Here is a 17,359-nt window from a genome sequence, read left to right on the forward strand (position 1 = left end):
GTTGTATTCTTCTCTAGCTAATTATATTTGATAATCTCCCTATGCAATTTTTCTAGTGGCATACATTTTTGCTAGTACGGTTATATAAAAAAAATCTATTTGCTAGTACAATTATATGTAAAATTACTCCTACATATATAAATTCTAATAACTCTATAAACCTAAACGACAAAACCGTGATAAGATAGCAACAGCTTTCCAAATCAAATGACGAAAGAGATTGTGATTGTAATAAACAGACTAACAATCCAAGTAAACAATTGGTTTGTGAAGCCTCACTGGAAATCTCCAACCATATTGGAAACAGAAATCCACGTGGGTAATTATAAACTTGCATATATAACTTGGTACATATAACTTAGCTCGAATGGATGGCAGAGCATAGGCAAATGAATAATAGAGCTAATCCGCACAAAAAGACCATACAAGTGACAAAAATAGGAGTAAAATGTCAAGAAACATTCTCGTCACCGATTTCATTGTAAGCCATTCACTAATGTTTCTTACTGGCTGAGAGGCTTTGCATTCCTTGAAAGATTCCAATCCTTTCACATCTCATTCTCCTGCCTCTTCCTCCAGCTTTTTACTCCAATGCTGTACAGGCTTCCTGGAAAGCAGTTCAATGTTGTGACTCTTACATAGTTGTTATAAAAATGAACTTCAACAAATTCCCCAACAATATATCTAGGCAGTGATGCATACTATACCATACGATTGAATCAAACCAACAGCATGGTCTAGCTCTACAAACACTTAGAAATAACACTTTTTCAAAAGCTGAAAATAAAACCCAATTTGTTCTTACCCCTGCAAATCTGAGATTGTACGCCTTGTAACACATTTTTGTCAGAAGAGCATTGTCCACTTGGAGCTAAACTTTGTCGTAGTGTGGTTATCAGCACCTACTTGAAGGTTCTTGCATACTGCAATAGTTGTTCAAGGGGATGTATTAAACAATGCAAATGCAATTGCCAACTCCTGACTATCGTGGCAATGGATCAATTCCTTCCACTTCTCGACATGATTCTATACAGCTTTGTATCTGGAATATACCCTATGGCATTCATCTCCCAACTCAACTTCTCTAACTTTGCATAGCTCTCCTATATTTGTGGGTGGGATCTGTCTCCTACACAAAAAGCATGTACCATTTTATGGACTTCAATCCAACTACATCCAGGTGTCTTTTTAATTTGTCTATCTTTCATCATTGTCCTTAGCTTTTGAACATCACCCCACCTGCCCAATTCTGCATAGATGTTTGACAGAAGAACATAAGGTGCTGCAATTTTAGGATACAACTCATAAAGGAAAGCTGCTGTGTATTCTCCTAGTCCTATATGCTTATGTGATCTGCAACCGGCAAGCAAACACATCCAAACCACATTAGGTTTTATCGGCATTTTGATGATAAAGTTCAGGGCATCTTCAAGATAGCCCGCACGGCCAAGAAGGTCAACCATGCATACATAATGATCCACTGTAGGCATAATGCAATAAGAATCATTCATGTGATTGAAGTATCTACAGCCCTCGTCAACTAAGCCTGCATGGCTACATGCAAACAAAACACAAACAATGCTTACATGGTCAGGATTGGTTCCAGAGTGTTTCATTTGTTCAAAGAGTTTGAGAACATCGTTTCTATAGCCATGCATTGCATATCCTGCGATAATCGCAGTCCATGAGACTACATCAGGATAATGCATTTGATCAAACAATTTCCGTGCTTTCTGTAGGCTGCCACATTTTGCATACATGTCTATCAAGGCATTTGCAACTATAACTTTTGACAAAAATCCACTTTCAACAATTTTTAGATGGATCTGCTTACCCTGTTCGAAAGCTCCAAATTTGGCACAAACTGGGAGGACAGTGGCAAAGGTTGAAGAGTCTGAATTTACACCTGCCAAATGCATTTGCTTATAAATATTGAAGACATTTTCAACAAGCCCATTTTGGGCATATCCCCCAATCAGTGCATTCCAGGAGACCACATTTCGTTGAGGCATTTTGCCAAACAATCGAAGTGCCTTATGTATTCTTCTACATTTAGTGTACGTGTCTATCAAGGCAGTCACAACTACAACATCTAACAAATATCCACTTTCGATAACTTTTTGATGGATCTCCATCCCTTGTTCCAAAGCTTCCATTTTGGCACATGCTAGGAGGATGCTAGCAAAGCTTGCTGAGTTTGGATTGACACCGGCTAAATGCATTTTCTTAAAAGTCTCCAAGCCTTTTTCGACAAGCCCACTTTGTGCATATGCAGCAATAATAGCAGACCAGGATACCACATCCGGTTCAGGCATTTTTTCAAACAATTTGTATGCCTTCTGTATGCTTCCACATTTTGCGTACATGGCTATCAGGGTATTCACAACTACAACATCTGAAAAAAATCCACTTTCCATTGTTTTTTCATGAATTTCCATACCATGTTCCAAAGCTCCCATTTTGGCACAAACTGTAAGGATACTGGCAAAAGTTGCCGAGTTTGGCTTTACACCTGTCAAATACATTTGTTTGAAAATCTCCAAGGCATTTTCAGTAAGCCAGTTTTGTGCATATCCGGCAATTATTGCATTCCATGAAACCACATTTCGTTGAGGCATTTTGTTAAACAATCCGTTGGCTTTTTGTATGCTTCCACATTTTGCATACATTGCTATCAGGGTATTAGCAACTATAGTATCTGACAGAAATCTACTTTCCACTACTCTAAGATGGATCTCCATACCATGTTCCAAAGCCCCCATTTTGGCACACACTGTGAGAATGCTGGCAAAGGTTGCCGAATCTGGCTTTACACCTGCTAATTGCATTTGCTTAAAAGTCTCTAAAGCTTCTTCAACAAGTCCATGCTGTGCATATCCAGCAATGATTGCATTCCATGATATCACATTTTGTTGAGGCATTTTGTCAAACGACTTGCGTGCCTTTCGTATGCTTCCACATTTTGCATACATGTCTATCAAGGCATTCACAACTACAATATCTGATAAAAACCCATTTTCTATTATTCTTTTATGGATCTCCATGCCATATTCTATAGTTCCCGTACTGGCACATACGGGCAGGATACTTGAAAAGGTAAACTGATCAGATTGGACATCTGTTTGTTGCATTTGACGGAAAAGTGTCAATACCTCTTGAGGTAGCCGGTGTCTTCGGTAAGCTGCGAGTATCATATTCCATGAGAACACGTTTGGTTCAGTCATTTTGTCAAACACTTTGCGAGCATCCATGCAATTTCCGCATTTATCATACATGTTGATAAGTGTATTTTGTTGAAGAGAAATTGTGGAAACTACAAATGCCCGCGCAGTGGTTTGAGAATGGATTTGTTTCCCCTCTGGGATCGAATTATTGATACAGTTATAACATGTGTTTTTATTCATTTTGCCACAACAAAATATCATTATATTCCGATTTCTCAAACGTGGTAATATGTCCATATGAATCAGTCTACATACATACTTGGCAGTGAAAATGCCGGTGAACACTTCTGCAGCTAAGTACTCCTTTGTGGAAATCTGCAACAAGGCATTTGGCCACAATTTTGCTTTCGAATTCTGAATTAGATTGAATGTCTTTCAGGTTGAATATATTAATAGGATTTCGCGGAACGTCATCATTATCAGTGCATATGTAAGTTTTGGTTTTACTATTAGGTAGCTGTCCAATGGAGTGGAATTTGCCCATATTTTGAGGATGCTGCAGAAGAAGGTATTGGAGGCTTTTCCAGTTAACCATGTTATCAAAGCAGGAGGTGTCCTTGTCAAAGCGAGACTAATCCTCTAGTGTGTACAGAGTTAACACAATCCGGGACTCGAACTCAAGATCATGGGGAGCATACCCACGCCTTAAGTTGCGATCCATGACTGGGCGAGCTAGGGCCGAAGCCCCACCCGAGCTTACTTTTACTAACAATAGCGATAAAATATCAAATTGGAGTGAGTGATAATTTTTCAAGGGCAACTTTCAAACAGCATCCCATGTATGTCTTCAAATATTGTTGATGTTAAAATTTTAGGATTCAAAATATAATTCTTTATTTAGTCTAGTTTTTAGATCTAATCATAGTATTAAAAAGGGAAGAAATATGAGAAGTAGATGTGGGAAAAAATCAATTAAGGTGATGTATCAAAATAAATATTTATCAATTAATTTTTCATATAATTTATAATAGATTCAATTTAATCAATAAGAATTATTTGAAAGTAATAATGAAAATATGGAGAACTCACCTATGAACAATTTTTAGTAGTGGAATTAGAATAATTTCAAATTCGATTTTGCAAAATAACATAAAAACTAGTAAATTCTTGAACATATAGACGGGGTTCCCCTAGAGCTTAAAACAAAGAAATTGAAAAGTAAAATTGTATACAAGATTCAATGAGCTTGAGTTTAAATAGGCAAATATAACTACAAATGAACATGAGACTCTTTATAATTAAAAAACATTTCTAAAAGCTAACTAAAATTCCCCTTAAGACACAAATACAAGAAGCCTATGGCATTGGAAGAATTTCCCTAAAAAACTACATGGCAAAAATGAGAAAAATTACAATTTTTGCTCTCTTTTTTTATCACTCTACAATGCTAATCTATTAGGCTAGAGAGGGAAGATTATTCCTATCCTAAATTAGGGATCAAATTATTCTAATTATAATACCCAATAATGAACCTAGGACATTAGCAATTAACAAATGGGCAAAACAAAATTTGTGTTTATCAATAACAACCCAAACAACAATGCACACTCATGCACTAGAGTTGCTATGACACTACCCAACACTCATAGAACACTTTGTCAATGCACCGACATGATTTCACAAGCATGACAAACAAATGAGAAGATGAGTAACCCCTAACATGATCAGAGATTACTTTAGTGGCGAATATTCGCCAATGGCAAATTTTTCACGTTGGCAACCTGGGAAATGGTGAATATTTTGTACCGACTGGGGGTGGCCATGTCGCCAGAACATTATCAATTTCCGTCAAATTCATGACCTGATCGCCATATGTTTTATGTAATTAAATATTTCTATGCGAGAATTTTGCCAATACAATATACAGTGGACACACGGTAAATTTAATTTTTTCGCCTACACTCTCCGAGGTTGCCTTAATAGACGGTCATAATTCATCTATAGGCATGTGAAGATTTGTTAGCTAGGAGGACCCAATTCGCCCAACATTTTGTTGACGCGTGTCTCCATTCACCCCAACTTTCACCAACTATATTGTATTTGCCAATTATTTGGACGACCCATAATCGCCTCGAAAATTACATAAGTTGTGTTATAGTTACGTGGGATTCATCAAATATTTGTATACCATATAAAATTCTTGCGGAATTCGCCATATAAGGATTGGTATAAATACATGCAAAGATCAAATCTATCTCTACACAATCTGGTGGGTTCTAGGCTCTGAATTCTGATCAATAGTGAAGTTTAGACTAAGGAAAATCATTGTTGTTGACTGCATTGGCGACTGCTAGTGACCTAAAGGTGAGCGATCATATTTTTGAAGTGTTATAATGTTATTTTGAATTTATCTATATTTGTTTGCACTGTTGAGTTCATTTTTATTCAGTGGCGACCCATTAGTGCCAAGTGGTCAGCCGGGACATTCAGACCTCAGGCATCTAGATTGTAGGTCGTAGGGCCAATGAAACATATATTATACTTTATAGTCTATTATTGCTTCTTCAACAAATTGATATTTTTTTGGCAGCCTTTATTTCATTGGAGATGTCGAACAGGAAGAAGGGTAGGAAACCTGAATGTGGGGAAGGCCATGAGAGGCCAACAAAAAGCAGAACGTTGTCTTCGTACTTTGGCTTTGGAAAAGATTGTGGTGAAAATCAGGAAGGTACATCATCACAAGTACAAGTACAAAATTCGCAACCTACACCGCATGTTGAAGATGACGGCAAACCTGATATCTCAGATCAGGATGATCTTGAAGAAGATTATCTGGTAGATGCCCAAGTTAGCCAGAATGATATAATCGACTTGGGTGATAATGCCATTGATGATAATGCATGGAAGGGGAAAAGAAAAGCCAGATCAAAAAAGGATGAACCACAATCAAAAAAGGATCAGGAGTGGGATATGTCAGTGAGGAATTTTTAAATTAATTGGACATCAAAGTATCCATTCATTGAACTAGTGGAGAATCCAATTGAAGGCGAGCCTCCAATAGAATGGAGGTGTAATATTTGCACTTGGAAACATAACAAGGAAATTAGGTTGCAGCTAAAATTTGACACCATAGAAAAGCATATGGGTAAAGTATATGAAAAATAAATGATAGACGAAGTTGAAAAATCAGTGATAAGATGGAAAACAAAGGAGGAATGTAAGCATGTGAGGAATGCCGAAGAGTATTATTTTCATGAGAAAATACAGATGAAGCCTGTTGAAGTTAAATGTTCTATTGAAGCTAGTTTTAGAAAAACAATGCAAATAGAACAACTGGGAAGTTAAGCGTTGTTTTTTATATTTTGAGTAGGGGGTGTGCTATGATAGATTTCCCATCAATTAGTGGTTTATTACACTTTTTGAAAGTTCCTAACCATCCTAATAGACACTGGTCAGTAAATAGTGGATGGGAATGGGCAAGTTGTCTTGCTAAGGTTGAAAAAGAAGATGTAAAGGAAAAAATATGAGAGTCAAACTTTATTGCATTTTCTTTAGACAAAGTTACGACAGTAGACAATACTTCATGGGTATGCATGCATGTTTATACTATAGAGAATCATACCCATCAACCTCATCTACTATCTGTTGCTAAAATGAAGGAGAGTGCCACAGCAGAAAATTTATTTCAACTAGTAAAGAGAAGTTTAATTGAATATGGAGGTATGGATGACATGACGGTTGCCAAAAAATTGGTTTGTGTTGGAGCAAATGGAGCTTCAGTAATGCAAGGTCACGGGAATGGTCTTTGTACAAAGATTGAAACTTCATTTGCACCGTACATTACTGCAATTCACTGCATGGCTCACAGAATGAATCTAGCTTTTGGAATTGTGAGCAAATTTGCTTTGGTAAAAAAATTTGAAATTTTAATCAGAGAGCTCTACTCACACTTCTGTCGAAGCCCCAAGCGATTTATTGAATTTCAACACTTTGCTAATGGAATAACTGATGGGAACAAGCTTCTCAAGGATAATGATACCAGATGGATCTATTTGGATGGTCCAATGCATCGAGTTTTTTCAGAATATCCATCCTTGATTGGACTATTTCACACAACTCGTGACGAATCAAATCAACTAAAATTTCTTGACCTTCTTCGGAGGTTAAGTAATCTAGAGACAGTCTTAACTTTAGCAGCTATTCTACCCATGCTAGAGGAAATGAGGAATATTATGAAGGCTACCCAAAAAAGAGCTTTTTATATTGCAGAATATGCTACGCTATGTAAGATGACATGCATGACCCTCGACAATCTCTATCGAAATCAACCAACACTATCTAATGAAAAATTTGTTAAGTGGCAGACACTCACAGATTTGAACAATCCTGATAACTTTTTACAAATCAGTGCAAACGGGGAGGTATGTGCCAATGTACGGGGAGTTGAGATACCAATGCACTTCTATGCCACGATCGACCCCAAGGAACTAGGAAAGTGCCCCAGGAAGCAACTAGCAAGAGTTACAAGGGAAGATTTCGACTAGATTGTTGAGACTGTAACTACTTCTATGAAGAAAATTGCGTATGATCTTCCCTCACAAATTAGAAGTAGATTCCCTCCTGATAACCTACTCGAAGCCATGTATATTGTGTTTCCTCAATATTGGAGCCTCAACAGTGCAGCAGATTTTCAAAGTAAGCTACTGACTTTGATAAAACAATTTTACATATCCAGAGAATTGAATGGAGTAACTATAAATGGAATATTAGAGGAAACTCGTCTTCAAGAGCAATCATCTCGTTTTGCATACACTATGAGAGAACAATATGGAAAAATGGAGAACCCCCGCGAAGAGGGATCAGTAACAAGGCTTTGGAAATATATAGTTGAGAATGCAGCGTTACGTGATTCAATGCTAGAATATTTGAAGCTTTTTGATTTATGTCTTACCATGATATTGGGTTTGGTGGAAGATGAGAGAGTTTTCAGTGCTTTGAGGTTCCTAAAATCAAAGATAAGAAACAAACTAGACAAAAAATTGTAAAATTGTTTGAGGCTCTATACATCTAGGTATGATGTCCACACTTTTCCTTATGATAGGGCACAACAAATCTGGAGGTCCAAATGTGAAAGAAGAGGTTTGGGCAACACTTCAAACCAAAGTGCTAGTGGGACTATTGACTCATGTATTGGACCTACTGGTAGCATTGAGATGTAGTTCAACGAAGGTATGCAGACTTAGAGTGAAGAAACCACATACAAGAATCAAGAAAGCTCTGAATTTGATGAGGATGAATGGCAACTATAAGAGATTGGTATTTATTAATCTTATTATTGTATCTCATCATTCATATTACAAAAGCATATTACTTTTTGCAATTAGAATTTAATATTGATTTGTAATCGTATTTTTCAATTTTCTATTTCCAGATTTAAAATACCATAATAAAAGACCATAATGTGTTTGTTGATATAGAGATGTTTATTGTTTATTTAGACATGTTTGAGAACTTAGATTTTCATTAATTCTTTCAAAATATAGTCATATGATACAATTCATTCAATAGTAATACACCAGTTTGTGTGATTCCATGCAAAAGTCAATACAAAGTTTCAGAACCCTTTGCAAATGACCCTGAATTCCCTTTTATAGAAACAAGGGAGCAACAATAGCTTCAGGTCGAATTGCAACATGTGAAGACACAACATAAAAATCACAAACTCAACATAGATTTACATGGCCATCACAGGTCGGATTAGCAATTTAACAACTGCTACATGTCTGATGTCTCCTGTTCAAAAAAAAAAGTTCAAAATTAAATATTAATTCACGCCATGACAAATTAAATATAGATAATAGTAGTGCCCAAAACCTAGTAATCAGAAATAGAGAAATGCAAAAATGTTAAAGCTTGGGAGAATTTGAGAATACAAATTTACAGGTTGAAGTTTTGCACTGTGCATCATAGATTCATAGGCTGGATTAGCAATTTAGCAATAGCGAGTGCTGGTTTTTTCCTATTCATAAAACAGAGTTATTTCAAGTGATGTCAAATTCCAAACTGAAAAAACATAAAAAACTTGAAATCAAGAGTAAAAGAAGAAAACTGTGCAATACATACTATGATTCTTAAGATTTATGTGCTAGTTTTTGTAGGGTGCTCCACTCTTCGTCTGATGGAAGGTCAATATTTTGTAAACTATGGAAATTTAATTGCAACTTCGTCAACATTCCATATTTAGAAGAGTGACTTGACATCATTGTTTCACCCAATACCGAATTCAGAGTTGTAAATGGTTGGATGAATTCCAAAAAGCTTTGGGGAGTTGTGTCCTTAGGAAGCAAGTCTAAATCAGACTTCATTTTTATCTCCATGTTTTTTTTGTAAGCTTCTTTTTCCAATGAATTTATTTGATGGGTCAGTGGTCTTAGGCAAACCAAGTTTAATCAAATTAGTTTTCTTTTCTTGCAGCTTCAATATCTTTTTGCCACATTTATCCATAACTTTTGATGTTTCCCTTAGTTTCTGGCATTTTTGAATGATAGATGATGTCTTAATTATGGCATCAATGCGACCCTTAATTCCCTTGGATGCCAAGTAGTTGTCACTAGTACTATAGACTACTTGCAGAATCTGTTTTGTCATATCCTCTTTTGAATAAACATGTATGCTCTTCTCAAAGTGCCCTTTGATTTTCATATAAATTACTCTGAAACTTTCATTCAATTCAAACCATTCAGACAACTTGTCACTCCTCTACATTATTTTCCGCCAAATGTTTTCTTGTATATACTTCATTGTATTTTTCATATTATCTTTCAATCTATCCTCCAAAGTTTTATCATTTGCATTGTGTAGGTCTTCTTTCATTTGTGCATATTTCTTTCTTTCTTCCTCTACTTCCTCTTGCAAATGTTTTTCTTTTTTTTTCTCATGATCCAATAGGTCCTGTTATTTCTTATTTCCGTAGCAGCAGACTCATAACTTTTGTATAATTTTAAAAAACTGACTCTTTCCTCATCAATTTTTTTACTGCTTTTAGCTAGTTTTTCTCTCAAGTCCTTCAATTCTGCATCCATCTTCTCCTGCTCTGCAATTTCTACTGTAGAGCCCAAATTTTTTATCCTTTTCTATAAATCATTGCACTTGTTATCTGCTGCTTTCCTCTTTGATTTTTCGTTTGCCAGGTCTGCCTGTAACTTTTCTATTTGTTTCTCTAATTTATTTTTTCTCTCTCCACCTTTAGCAATGAAGTGTAGACCACTTCGTTAGTCCTTTTTGACACACTAATTTTGTCCACATTATGTACTTTGGAAAAATCCATTTGGATGGTGCTAACTTGAAATTCAGAGGGATCTATCTAAATGTGTGGTGAATATTTATCTTTAGTTGGGGGCATAACAACCATGAACTCCATAATATCTTTGTGTGGGTCATATGTTGGAAATACCCTGTTCCTTGCAGGTTGTTCGTCTAAAACTTCAGTCAGGGCAACCCTATGAAATGCTCTCTTTTTTTCTTTATTTGCATTTGTTGTGTGTTCAAATTTTTCATAGTAATCACAAAATTGAAAATCTGGGCTTGTTGAAGCAATTGAATGTTTGAAAGGTGACATAGGAATAATAGAGGCTCCAGTTCCACTTATGCCTGTGGTTTTAACTAGTGCATTACTAGGATTACCAACAACCTTTCCTGATCTTGTCCCACTAACACTTTCATGGGTAGTTTTCATAATCTTTTGAGGTGTGTGATCTGAAGCTGCAAATGATTGATTTGTAGTGTCAGTGGCACTTGATATAGGATTTTGAATAGTATGAGATTGAGTATCTACCACTAGTGGCCTCTTGCGAGAGATATTTTGTTGTAACCCTTGTCCAACACCAAGATAGCTAGTATCAGTAGTAGTACCCATGCCAACCCCACCAATCACAACGGCACTTGACTGAACAATAATAGGAATACTATCCCCAGATTCCCCACCAGTGGCAGTGGCACTTGATTCACCACCAATGGGAATACCATGATGTGGTGGTGGTTGTGGATTTAACCTGAAACAAATGTAGGTGGACCCTGAGGGTAATGAGTAGTACCTTTCCATGATGAATTTGAAGAATCAAGTCCAATGACTGGTTTAACATGAGCTTTTGATTTTGAATCCGATGGAAGTTGTACCTCAAGTGGATACCAAATGCCTTCTCCACTGGGACCTAGACCACCACCTTCAAAACCCATTTTCTCCACAATGTTTGCCCCTTTGCTATATTTTTCTTTCATGGACTCATTGACTCCATCTAATATTTTAGGGACTGTAGTAGTTGTTGGAGTGGGCTCAACCTCATACTCATCATAATCTTCACTCCTGTCATATGTTGTTGTGGGATGCTCTATATTCCACAATTTGCTAAACTCTTCATCCCCGTCGATGGTCTCAAATTCTGCACTGGTCTTTGGTTCACCGAGATTCTTCCTCATAGTCCAAAAATCATTTATTTTGGTTTGAGTCCAATAAATCTCTTTACATTCTTGCAAAATTGATTTGGGAATAGATTTGTTAGATGGATTAGAAGATTTTTGGTAGAAATTATAGGACCTCCTATTTTGGATGCCCTGGCCCTCCTCTGTTGTCCTCTGTGTGTGCAATGCCATAATTTGTGATGACATTTCTACTATTGAAATGTTATTGTCAGTGACAATTTTCTCCATCTCTTTTTTTACCTCATCCCCGGAGTCCATGTTTCTAAGCTTTTCTAGAAATGGTTTACTTTCATGTTGACATAACGCTGAAGAGTTCTCATTTTTCTTAAGCCTTTCTTGAACTACACCGATTGGATCATACTGCCAGAGACCCTCATCACCAAAGCTAAAAACTGTCAAAAAATCATGTGCCACATTGAATGATTTTCTCTCAAATGTGAACCCTCCACATGAGAAAGGCAAGGAAGGAAATATGCTCTTCTTTTGCTGACCATGGAAGTGCCTATCTGTGCTCTCCAACTGTCGTACATATTCCAATGCAAATACACTCTCTATCACATGTATTGGAAGTCTGTATGGTTTTATTGTTGATCCGTAAAACCTTAACATAGTGAATTCTTCCATGAATAACCAGTCTGCCAATTGTATTTGACTTCCGAGTTGAATGCAATCTCTACAAGACACATGCAATCTAGGCATTGGAGTGCTTGTAATTTCATTATACATTGGTGCCAAAAAGAAGTCTACAAAATGGTTGTAGTTCTTTTTGTTATCATGCATCCTTATCTTTGGTGTCCATTCATATATTGGACACTTTGTTCTGTTCTGAGTCTTCTCATCAATCTTATAGTTCACAATTTGAAGATTGTTGGTCTCGAATATTGTACGATACTTGGATAGAAGGAGATAGCACAAGTAGGATGAGAACCTAAATGTCTTACAGGAACCTTTTTTGATAATTAGTAATTGTTTTTGCATGGATTGAACAATGTGCTCAATAAAATTATATCTTATTGGCTGACCCACACAATGGATATTAAAAATCATTTCAAGAAGACTTGCACCCACTTCCCTATCATTTTCCAATCCCAGGCAAAATGACAGCAAGGAAATAGTATCCCCAACCCATGGAACAAAAATGTTAGAATCATAAGGAGGCTTATGATTATGATCCAACTGAGTACCACACTTTATTAGATCTTTGATAAATGAATCTCTGAGACTTGGATCGAGACTCTCATAATTATCTGCCAACTTTCCTAGGTCAATTTGGACATTTGAGTTTTGTGCTTCAAACCCTAGGTTCAACAAACGAGCAAATTCTCCCACGTTTATGGATAAAATTTCCTCTTTTGTATTTTTATTGACAATTTCTTTTTTATCTTCATCATATTTTTTGGCACAAAGCATGACAAAATCAAGGCAAAGGAATACTTCAGGTAACACCATGCTTCCTAATCCAACATCCCACGATGTGATTTTATTTGTTCTTAGTTTTCACATTGAGTTGAAAACAGTAAATTTTACCCTGGATGGATCTGTCGCCTTAGTCAATGCATATCTAATATCTATGATACACTTTTCACCATGGATAGCAGGGTCATAAATATCATGGTATTCATCAGTGAAACCTGATGTTTTAACTAGTTCGGTTAGGTACATTTTTTTTCACTTGGCTTCCTGTTGAACTACTGCTTCCCATTTTCCCCATTGCTATTATTGTTAATAATTCAAAATAATGCTAGATACAAACCTAAAAATGCCAACCCTCAAATTGGACCATGAGATTAAAAAAATTTAAAAAAGGCGGTATGTGTTCTAGATTTTACCCGAATTTTCTATTTCACTAGATTGGCGCAGACAGTCTCTGTTGCAACTTGCATTCCTCAATCTAGTAGCTTTTTCTGAATCTCCCTTGATTTACTGGTTTGTCCATGAAATGAAATACGATTATGATTTATGAGTCACTTATTTTGAAAACTCTGAAAAGTACAAAAGTAATACTTAGGGCAAAATATCTAGAATCATGTTGTAATTTTATTAATTATTATTAATATCTATTCGTCGCCAAAGGACAAAACATTCATTAGTATTACTTCAATCTAAATTCTGAGGACATTAAATGTATAACATTCAATTCCGGGCGAAGTTCTCACAAATGTGTTCACTTCCCACATCCGGGCTGAAATCCACCCTAAGTCATTGATCTTTGCTCATCCAACGGACAATGGTACTTGTTGTCAGATGTCGTGGGTCCCATGAAATCTGCCATTTTTCGGGCACGCCACCACACTCGAGTCACTTTTTGGGATTGTTTTTTAAGTCTGTTTAATCATTTTAAACTCCCGCCCGAAAAAGAGCTTTATAGACTTAATTATATTTAATTAAATTTAAAATGTTTAATTCTGGGTGAAGTTCTCACAAATGTGTTCACTTCCCACATTCAGGCCGAAATCCACCCTAAGCCATTGATCTTTTCTCATCCAACAGATGATGGTACTTGTTGTCAGATGTCGTGGGTCCCATGACTTCTGCCATTTTTCGAGCACGTCACCACACTCGAGTCACTTTTCGAGACTGTTTTTAAGTCTGTTTAATTATTTTAAACTTCCACCTGAAAAAGAGATTTATAGACTTAATTATATTTAATTAAATTTAAAACGTTCAATTCTGGGTGAAGTTCTCACAAATGTGTTCACTTCCCACATTTGGGCCAAAATCCACCCTAAGCCGTTGATCTTTGCTCATCCAACGGACGATGGTACCTGTTGTCAGATGTCGTGGGTCCCATGACTTCTGCCATTTTTCGGGCACGTCACCACACTCGAGTCACTTTTTGAGACTGTTTTTTAAGTTTGTTTAATCATTTTAAACTTCTGCCCGAAAAAAAACTTTATAGACTTAATTATATTTAATTAAATTTAAAATGTTCAATTCTGGGTGAAGTTCTCACAAATGTGTTCACTTCCCACATTCGGGCCGAAATCCACCCTAAGCCGTTATTCTTTGCTCATCCAATGGACGATGGTACCTATTGTCAGATGTCGTGGGTCCCATAATAAGAGACATTTAAAGATGTGCAATAGTTTGAGATAACTATTAAATATAATGTTAATATTATTTGTAAAAATTTGAAATTCAAAAATAGTATAGAACATGAAACTTAGTTTCTAGAATAAAAAAATAACTAAATAAAAATATAAATTTTGATATACAATTTGAAAGGTAAAAGTTTAATATAAAAAAGAAAACATTCAATATTAAATCTAAAATATTAATTTAAAGTTTAGCAAAATTCTTTGAAAATATGTTTATGATATATAATTTTAAAAAATAGTTTAAAAATATATATAAAAGTTCAACATAAATTTAGTGTAATATAAATTTTAATTTAATTTAATTTAATAAATAAATAAAGACTAAAAATATATATAAAAGTTCAACATAAATTTAGTTTAATGTGAATTTTAATTTAATTTAATTCAAATTAATTTAATAAACAAATAAAGACTATAAAAAAATTATATGATTGTATTTACAACAAAGTTTATAGCCTCTATGAAAAATCCACCCTCAGCCGTTGATCTAATTGAGTCTAATCATGTTCTCTAATTGAGTCTAGAATCTTGAATTTTCTTCTAATGACCTTGGCCTTGAGTCTAATAATGTGGTGAATCTTATTGATAAACCTGCACCTCCTAAGGACCTATGCAATATGCATTACCTTTGATCCTGATGAGACTATTGAAATTTGAAACACCTGATGGCCCACTATAAGCCTATATATCACCTGCAAAGATCAAAGAATACTCTCACGAGGGGTTCTCATTGATGATTGATCCAACATGTATGGTGAATGTAATAAGTTAAGAACATCTTTATACTTTACAATTGCATGAAGTAACATAATGATATGATAAATTTGATTTAGTGGTTAAGATCTTAGATGGTTTCTCTTGTCCTACTATAGGTTTTATTACTCTTCTTGTTAAGGTTGGTACTAAGTGCTTAGTTGTCATTTTTGCTAGCATTCCTAAATCCTACTTTAGATCAATTTTGTGTGAAGTTGGGACATCCTTGCCCTTGGTTCTCTTCCATGAAAGCGATCCCATGGGCCATCTACCCTTCATAAATGTCTCAAATTTCTTCATTATGACAAAATCTTAACTATAAATCATAGCATGTACCCAGTACCAACCCATGCATGCACTAGTTCAAAACTTCAACAACAAGTAAGTTGGACTTTTAGTTTTAATTCACTTGTTTTTCGTGAGTTAAACTTATTTTTTATATATATTTATAAAATTATAATCAACCATAATCAATGTACAAATAATTAATGGAACGAACTGAATTTTTTTTAATATATATATTAAATATAGAGGAAGAAGCATTACATAAAAAAGATCACAGTATTAAATTTATTTCCATTGTTTAACAAAATATTGAAATAACGTAGCTCATAGAGAAAAAACATTTGAAAAACTTTTATTAATAAAAATGAAATAGAATTATAGAAAGCTTTTTTATATCCATAAGACTCTAAGAGGCAAATTGAAACAAACTGGAATTTGAAAAATTATCATTAATATTTATGCTTTGGAAATTTACAATTTTTACATCTGAGACTTGAGTCCCTCAAAAACTTTAAAGCCAAAATGAGTGATCCACTGAGCCTGTGAAGTTTCAAGGACATAGGCAAAAAAAACCTACTAGGAGGTCGGGGCTAGGGCATAGGTAGTGGATGGTTTACAACTTTACCCTAAGAATCTGGCCCTCCTTCCATGTAGAATTCTTCAGACCGCATAAGCTGAGAGAATTATTCAAGCCACATGTAGTTTGGAAAGTCGTCTAGGAGCAACCATTTCCGGAGAAAGTCCCTGCCAATCCATGCCCATTTCTTGTGACGCGTCAAGTGCTCCGTATTCAGGTTCAGAAGAAACGGTTGCCTGGCCACTGGCACTGTTTGGTCATGGAGGAGAAGCTTGGATAATTCACTCACCCAAGGGATCCCCACCCCTACTTCTGCAAGGACGACAACAGTAATGTCATCTCCAAGGAAGTCTTCCTTAAACACCTTCCTCAACAACATCAACATATCCACCTTGTCTCCTCCGAGGTCCAGAAGAGACGCCAAGAACCCGGATGTAATGTTCGTGTTAACATGGTATCTATTTTTCGTTTCGCAGAAACTCTCTGCCCAATACCATCCGCACAACCTCATTGGTGAACGACCCAACCTCCTTGTAGATTGATTGGAGGGTTGGGTCTCTAACAGAGCCTAGAAAGGCCCTCTGGTCCTCTGCAGAAATGCTTCTCGAGTGGATGGGAGTGTCCATCTTGAGAAATCAGATTAACAAATTTAACAACCTAAGCCTATAAACCTAAACTAGAGGAAGAAATTAAATATCGTGAGCTCCAATGATTTATCTACCAAATGGCAAAGGCTAATTGAAGATGAAAGAAACAGAGATCTTATATAAATAGTTGAAGCTCTTGATTGTAATAATTACTTCTCTAACCATATTAATTGCTTTAAATTTTTTTAAATCTTTCGTATCTCTGCAAATCTTTCCCATAAATGAACAAGTGTGCAAAATTGGAAACAGTTATAAACCAGTACCAAGTTGGCAAGTACCACATTGGAAGTCATGGGGACAGAGCGGATTGCAGTTAGTGAATAGATATATATTAAATGACCGAAATGTTAGTGAATA

General features: G+C 35.7%; 1 protein-coding gene across 4 annotated transcripts; it reads right to left on the reverse strand.

Moving 5' to 3' along the window:
• Nucleotides 1-208: 208 nt before the first annotated feature.
• LOC131060538 (pentatricopeptide repeat-containing protein At4g13650) lies at nt 209-3,900 on the reverse strand. 4 transcript variants are annotated; one of them, XM_057993797.2, is made up of 3 exons: nt 1,835-3,899; nt 806-1,666; nt 209-607 (listed from the first exon to the last, which is right to left on the reverse strand). In XM_057993797.2, exons 1-2 carry the CDS (start codon nt 3,459-3,461, stop codon nt 1,104-1,106), a joined length of 2,190 nt encoding a protein of 729 aa, XP_057849780.2. In that variant the 5' UTR covers nt 3,462-3,899; the 3' UTR covers nt 209-607; nt 806-1,103. The 4 variants fall into 4 exon arrangements, with proteins under 4 accessions (XP_057849780.2, XP_057849775.2, XP_057849787.2 ...); XM_057993792.2 differs by having other exon boundaries at nt 806-3,898; XM_057993804.2 differs by lacking the exon at nt 209-607 and having other exon boundaries at nt 1,267-1,353; nt 1,587-3,900.
• Between the last annotated feature and the right edge of the window lie 13,459 nt (nt 3,901-17,359).

Source organism: Cryptomeria japonica, chromosome 5 (assembly GCF_030272615.1).
Source record: "Cryptomeria japonica chromosome 5, Sugi_1.0, whole genome shotgun sequence".
Taxonomy (NCBI): domain Eukaryota; kingdom Viridiplantae; phylum Streptophyta; class Pinopsida; order Cupressales; family Cupressaceae; genus Cryptomeria; species Cryptomeria japonica.

What these genes read in the sequence shown, in the direction of transcription:
- LOC131060538 (XM_057993792.2), bottom strand. Translation starts at nt 3,461, where the DNA reads ATGGACATATTACCACGTTTGAGAAATCGGAATATAATGATATTTTGT.